This window comes from Corticium candelabrum, chromosome 15 (genome assembly GCF_963422355.1).
Source record: "Corticium candelabrum chromosome 15, ooCorCand1.1, whole genome shotgun sequence".
Taxonomy (NCBI): domain Eukaryota; kingdom Metazoa; phylum Porifera; class Homoscleromorpha; order Homosclerophorida; family Plakinidae; genus Corticium; species Corticium candelabrum.
The window spans coordinates 3382107-3389606 of NC_085099.1; the positions used below are offsets into that span (position 1 = coordinate 3382107).

The following is a 7500-nucleotide window of genomic DNA, read 5'->3' on the forward strand; positions in this document are numbered from 1 at the left end:
TGTACAATACAACTAAACACTTCAAACATTGGACAGCTTACTCTCAGCTACTACACAGCCAAGAGACTCCCAGTCACGTCAAAGTTGCGTTTTCTTGTTCTACATCCTCTCAGGCACATGATTGCAGAACATAGAAGAGAGAATGCTAGACGACATCGTATCCAAGACATGACCGTGCTGTATTATGTGTCATGCTTTCAGAGATTAGAGCAGGCAGCCTCTCTAGACATTTGCTTGTCAAAGGATTGGCACCTTCTGTGCATGAGAAGACGAGAGGCGTAAACGATGTTTATTCTATCTGTAAGAGACGGAATTCGTATTTCCTCTTTTGGTTTAAATTTTATAGCATGATGGTAATCCCAATGATCTGGATTAAAAACTTGAACATTGAAGTAAGTCTTTTGGAAGTGGCCTCCCCAAAATCCACAGGCAGAGAGATGTCTAGCCTTGCTTTATTATCTCGGCAATTTCCTAGTTGCGGTAAAATTTCTCCAGAAAATGGATGAATATATGGTGCAATCTCCACATCATGGCAAGTATCAGATAGCAAGGTTCCTCGAAGGTCTTGCACCTCATTTTGTTTTATTCTGATTTCGTGTCGTCATCACCCTCCAGGGAGGGTAAGTGGGGTCTTTACCCTCCATTGGGCGCCCACCAACCCAGCAGGTAAGTCCCAGAGAGGTACATGTTTCCATGTAATCCATATGGTGCTGGTAACTGGCTATTGATTATTGATTGCGTGTGCTACGAGGATTTCGCCAGCTCTGAACAGCACACCCAGTAGATATCAATGACTACCAGGAAAGCACTGATCCTCATTGCCACGAGGATCGGTGCTTTCCTAGTAGTCATTGATAAACTATTAATTTTGTATTTCATATAAAATTAATTTTACATATTTATGTTTTTATTAATTTATATAATTTTTTATATAATTTCCATTTTTATAATTCATTAAAAACGATAAATTTTAACATCATTGTTCCACCTTAACTTAACTAAGGTGGCGGTGCTAATCAAAATCTCTACCAATGATCAAATCACTTGGTAACTTCGTCTTTTTTCCTTTCCTGTAGAGCCATTCGAAGAAGCTGCGTAAGAATTATCGTTTGGATTTACCAGGTGGGAGATGTTAACACACGGTGTTTGTTGGCAGGTATAGCCTTCGTGTAGGCGAACTCAGTGAGCCAGTTTTTACCGATTCGGGAATACACATCATTCTCAGAACAGCTTGAGGCGTCTCTTGCTGCACAGATGACTCTGATATGTAGTGCAATATGCTTTTAATATGATCGACATCCTATCATTCTATGAACTCGAGGCTGATTTATATGACCAGTTTGCTGTACGTGGATTGGTACACTCAAATTCTATACCAACTTCTATGCTGCTTAATAAATCGTAATTTCTGACCTTCGGTTCTGATGATTTGCCGCCTATAATGGGCAACCTAGCAGCTTTTTGGAGCAACACTGTGAGCTGCTAGTATATTAATTAATTAATAATTAGCTTCCATTAAAATTACTATATGGCACCCCTGATGGTCCATGTACCGTTCATCCATTTCGTTTTCAATTCTTGCAAAATTGAATATTGGATTAAATTGAAATCAATAGGATATTTGCTTGCACTTCCATTACATTGAAAGTAGAAATTTGATCGACGAGTCGATTGAATTTATTTGCAGACTAAGTGAATATTGAATTCAAACTTTTTAATGTCTAATTTTTTACTTAAAAATTAGATTTCATTTTTCAATCTCGATACAATGAAATGTTGAACGAAAGTGATTTCATTCAATTTTGGGACCAAATTAATATCAAATTAAAATTAAAAATTTGGTCTAAACATTGAATGTACTGTACACAATTTTATTCAAGTTTGGGACCAAATTAATATCAATTGAAAATTAAAAATTTGGTTCAAAAATCGAATGTCAACAGTTTCATTCAATTTTGGACCAAATTAATATCACATGAAATATTAAAAATTTGGTCCAAAAATCGAATGTACGGTTTTAAATTTTTGTGTACAATTTTTCCATTCTTAACTTTGACAAAATTGAATTGGAAATTGAATATTATTTTTATTTTAATATTCAATTTATTGGAATCCACCTCAGGGCCACTTCTCTTTTAAAATATGGATGTTTGACAAGAATTTTTTGCTGACAATTATGTTGGGCCTGTTAGTGGGTTTATGTCGGTGAGGTAGTCAGTTTAGTTGGTCTTTCCAATGTCCTTTCTAGTGGCTTGATTGCAACACTAATGAAGGAACACACACTGAAATAGTGAATAACTTTGGTGTGTGTACCGTACCTACTTGGAATGATCAACATTGGAGTTATTGTGTCTTCTTGAAGTCATCATTACTAATGGAGTATTTAGTTGCAAGACTCAATTATCAATCTTTTGCTCATTGTTTCTAACCTGGTGTGTGTGGTGTGTGTGTGGTCATGGACTCTTAGGTATACTAGACTGGTAATCTGTTGTTCACAACTGCATGGTTTCTTATTGTTTTCTCCAGCTGCAGGAAGAAACCTAATTTGATAAACGTAATATGTTATGTTGACACTGCCTGTCAAAACACGCTTAATCAAACCCAATAATAAGCCAGACAACAGCAGCATGCCACAGCAATACTGTACTGGTACAGTATTGGACAAGAAATTTCTATTGTCATCCTATATCCACTCTGTAGAGTTCACCAGATGAGGGTACATGTACAGAGTACCCTGTATGTAGGGATTGTCCGGGCATTGTGGGGCGTGGTAATTAAACATCCTGTACAGTACACTCATGACAAAGTCTCACAGCGAATTCAGAGCAAAGTTTGGTCGCAATTTTGCAGTGAGTCACAGCGAATCCGTGACGAGACTTTGACATGGGCAGTGTATGAAACAGAAATGGCTTTGCTTTGATGAGAGTCACTCACTCACGATATCAACACCAACAACAACAACAACAACAACAACATTAACAACAACATCAACAACACCAACAACAATCACAACATCAACAACACCAAAAATGACAACAACAACATCAACAACAACGACAACAACACCAACATCAACAACAACCACAACATCAACAACAACATCAACAACACCAAATGACCACCACCACCAATGATAACAACAACATTAACAACAATGACAACAACACCACCAACATCAACATCAACAACATCAACATCATCAACAACAACAACATCAACACCAACGACAACACCAGCAATGACGACAACAACGACAACACCATCAACAACCACACCACCAGCAATGACAACAACACCAACAACGACAACACCAACAACAATGACACCAACAACAACGACAACACCAACAATGACAACATCAACACCAAAGCAACAACAATGACAACACCACCACCACCAACTTCAACAACAACACCAACATCTGACAGTTGAAGCTAATATATTACCCCGGCAAAGAACAAGCTAATCAACTAGTGTTTAATAACTTTGTCTGGCAAACTCTATAGAGTGAATACAGGATGACAACAGAATCTAGACTGTCTTGAAACAGGGACACCTTTCCAATGAGGGACACTCACTCACGAAAAAGTCGGCAGTAAATTTTATCTTACAATTACCTTTGCCAACACAAAGTCACACTATGACCTAAAGTCCCTCTGTTAATTAAATAATTAATTAATTAACACGAATGTATTACACATACATCTTGTTCATCACAACTATTGTACATACTGACACTGACAATTTGACAAAGACGTGTACTTAGACTCTACTGTTAGTATTCTCGCCCTCATATTGCTTTCTCAATTGCACAGAGATGTCTTCATACAGAATACCTTTCTGTGCTACAATCTGTAGTATAAATCCTGACTTTAGTTAGTGTAAACAACATAAGATCTCGATACCACTTTACACCCTACTGTACATCAAGCTGTGTTACGTGTCACTTGAACTGTGGCCCCTTCCCTCGCGGCTGCCGTGGGTGTGTCATCCTAGCTCGTTCACCGGCTTGATACTGTATCTGGTGTGCCAACGGGTGAAGCTTGAAACCGTATAATCTGAAAACATTCGTCAATATTGTTGATATTGTAAACAATAACGGACAAGCCCACCTTGGTATGTATTGTGCTTGTGTTCGTGGGGGGCGCAGCTCGGGATGTACCATGAAGAGCATGTGAGGGAAACTTGTGCCAAAGAAGGCGCCGTCGATGTGCTGATGTCGCGACGACTTGGGGTTATAGACTTCCTGGCATTTTGGGCAATAGAGCTTCACCATGGCCTCGGCCGGCAGATCAGACAAACCTATAAATTGATATAAATGACTTAGAATTTGTGTAGTCTGATAGGAAAGTTAACGAGATGGTGACTCTGTGTGTTTAGTAGCCGCCGATGTGATTCAATAATTTAGAAAAAAATTCCGTCAGGTCAGATGACTTTCGGAATGTGTTAACAGTTTTCGTTGAGTAATAATACAACAAATATTAGCAACTGGAAATAGATTATAGAGTTTAACATGATCCATAATTCACACACTCCAATATAACAAATACGAGTGCGTAATTAAAAGCACTTCACCAGTCTGACTCCGCCCTCGGTGGCTAATCGTTTGTAGTAGTCTTCAAGTTGAGAAGTTTAGCACTATTTCAGAGTAAACTTGATAGCTGAGCATTATGATAACGCTAAAAAACAATCGTACGTGGCAGTTTCCCAAATAACGTCCAATACGTGAAGGTTTCGTTTTACCGCTTGTGTAGACTTTGATATTTGCTTAGGTGAAAGTAAAATGTGCGATCGCATCACTGACTCACCTTCAATCATACGGTGAAAGCACACATACGGCGATGGTTCGGCTGTAGAATGAAAGTATTTGGTGTCACGTGATTATGTGCAGTGACGCACGTTTCCGTATGTTTTTCGCATCACTCAAGCCCTTTTGTACTGTAGTATGGCCTCCATTCGTGGAAAGAAACATGGAGCAAAGCGGGAAAGACAATCGATTGCAAGTCGCTCAAGACAATCATGTGGAGTCTACAATGTACGAACGACTGAGTCGCTTATGAACTGTAACTTGTTCTCTTTCGCTGTTAGAGTCACCTGAAGCGTGTAAACCCGTCTCTTGTGTGCTCTTGTAGTTGGCCTCGGAAAGCAAAACCAAAACAATGCGCTGCGCAACACAGCAAGCGTTCGGTCTGCAGCCCAAGCCTTAACGTACGTTAACATCTACTGCACATGCGTCAATCGGTGAAGTGTTCCTTTAATGTACAAGGTAAGTGATTTAAGGATCCTGTCAATACACATTATATCCTCATTTTTAAGAGCGGATTTAGTTCTAGATGTGACACCTACAACTTGCCAGCATCAACACTTATGAAAATCATCCCACCTCTAAGTAGTCCCTGGGCAACCAACCATATGTCAAAGTTTTAGTTGCCCGGTCATTACTCTGGTTGTCCCGGGCACGACACAGACATGACCGAGAAATTGAGAAAGAAATCTCAACGTAATCTAACAGTTCGCCTACGATCAAGTCACGTTCTACCCGTTGTTTAGACTATCCATTTTAAAATAAAACGAAAACGCTTTATCAGGATTCACTGTTACAAATGCTTCACTGTTACAAATGCTTCACACGGCATTAAATTAAGTCTTTAAGATTTTGAGACGACTGACAAATTCATATCCTAATACCCCATTCACACGAGCACAGCTCCAAACACAGCCAAGCCGAGCCAGCCTAGGTTAATGAAGAGAGCCAACCCTTGTTCACATGGCGTTCTGGCAAAGTGAGCTAACCGAGTTTAGTAGGCATGTCTCTTGGTGCGCCCGCTAGATACAGACGTCATGGAACAAGCTTGCCGCGCTTACTTCTGGCTGGTGCTGGAACAGTCTACAGAAATATCAAAGAGAATTATGGAGTGCAGACGTCGACGTCATCTTCTTCATGTCTTCTTTGTATTCGACGCCATCTTGGAAGCTAATAAGTATGTGTGGCCTTCAGCCTGGTTTGGCTCACATTCACACGCCGATTTGACCTTGACTCTGACCAGCCTGGGTTGACATGGCAAGTTGTGGTGGGCCAGGCAAGCACGGCTTGGCCCGCTTTCATACAATAATTTCATTCATTTCATTCAGCGTTGACCTGTGCCGGTTATGTGCTGGTCTGCTTACAAGAGCTCGTGTGAATAGAGTATTAGACTTAGTAAGTCAATGAAATCAGCAATACAAGTAAGTCTCTTAAACATTTCAATGAGCACATAAGAAGACAACACCAGACAGACCTAATCAAAGTTGCATCTAGTACCTACTCAGTTTCTATATCAAAACCGTTTGATGAAAAATCAAACAAAATATGAAGAAACCGAAAAAATTACTGCAGTCACCTTACCGACAGGGAGGAGAAGTTGATTGTCGCAGTAGTAACGACTGCAATGACCAAACTCGCCGCTCTGATACTTCTCCACCTGCAAGAAACACGCCACCTCAACCACCAACCCTCACAACAACTACCGGTACCTCAATCTCACCATCTGCGATATCCCTCTATTCGTCAGGATATATCTCGCATGAACAAGACCGTACAGCAGCTCGGCCGCCTGCTCGACCATATCCGCATGGTTCGCGTCGTCGTGTTCATCCTCTAGGCAACACACACACACACACACACACACAACCGGATTAGGTCATCATACCGAACGCCGCCGACGGTTGTCAACGCCATACCATCTGCCGGCTCAAGGTCGAGCACCATGTCGATGGCGTCGCGATAGTGCGGCACCTGCTCGCTCAAACCAGTCAGATTGAATTTATCCTGGATGTAATCTTCGTCCACCTGACACAATAGACTAGACTATACCATTGTCTCCCTAACGCACGCTAATCTCAGGATGCCCGACGGACATCTCACATTCACAGACTACGTGTACTAGCACGTTCGTAATACGAACACTAGAACGCATCGAGCCGTGATGAATAACTGTCGAAAAACCATAGGATTTACCTCGCAGAAGAACTCGTTGCCTTTGAGGCCACAGAACCACGATATCCATGATACTTCTTCCGAGCTGCTCATTCTAAAGGTAGCCGCGACGATTGACGATAAACGGACGCCTTGATGAGTGACCGTTGGGTTGGCGTTGGGAACTATGAGTGCGTTGGGAAGGTCAGCCAAAGAGCGACACGTATGCGCATGTTCGAAAATCGATTAGTCACGTGCAGCCATTAGCGCTACACCGGTCTGGGAAGCCGAGGCTACTCACGAGAATTACATAAATCATATACTTAATACTAGTCAGCACAAAATTAGATATCAGTATGCTACAACGTCCACCAAACCACTACTCTAAACAAAGATAATTTAGACAGGCAAAGTTGTCTACTGAAACTACCGTCTCCTTGTTCGCTCGTCATTCACACCATCAGGTGGTTCCTACGCAGTTGCTACTTTAGAGACGGTTGCACTCCTGACGCCTGTGCTGCTTTCTGACGATGCTGTTGCTGCTG

General features: G+C 41.1%; 3 protein-coding genes across 3 annotated transcripts in view; 1 reads left to right on the forward strand and 2 right to left on the reverse strand.

Annotated features, from left to right (window-relative positions):
• LOC134191059 (peptidyl-prolyl cis-trans isomerase NIMA-interacting 1-like) overlaps positions 1-1412 on the forward strand; it is a 2927-nt gene extending 1515 nt beyond the window's left edge. The window contains exons 3-4 of the mRNA XM_062659617.1: positions 1077-1095; positions 1157-1412. Coding sequence (XP_062515601.1) covers positions 1077-1095; positions 1157-1235 — 98 coding nt within the window. The 3' untranslated portion in view covers positions 1236-1412. The remainder of the gene's footprint in view (positions 1-1076; positions 1096-1156) is intronic.
• A 2251-nt stretch (positions 1413-3663) lies between these two features.
• LOC134190913 (casein kinase II subunit beta-like) lies at positions 3664-7181 on the reverse strand. Its single transcript, XM_062659454.1, has 6 exons — positions 6998-7181; positions 6721-6829; positions 6525-6637; positions 6386-6461; positions 4113-4302; positions 3664-4058 (listed from the first exon to the last, which is right to left on the reverse strand). The coding sequence occupies exons 1-6, from the start codon at positions 7067-7069 to the stop codon at positions 3944-3946; spliced, it is 675 nt and encodes a 224-aa protein (XP_062515438.1). The 5' UTR covers positions 7070-7181; the 3' UTR covers positions 3664-3943.
• A 71-nt stretch (positions 7182-7252) lies between these two features.
• Positions 7253-7500, reverse strand: part of LOC134190887 (casein kinase II subunit beta-like) — an 8970-nt gene continuing 8722 nt past the window's right edge. The window contains exon 7 of the mRNA XM_062659424.1: positions 7253-7500. This exon is cut by the window's right edge and continues 85 nt beyond it. Within this exon, the coding sequence (XP_062515408.1) occupies positions 7438-7500 (63 nt within the window). The 3' untranslated portion in view covers positions 7253-7437.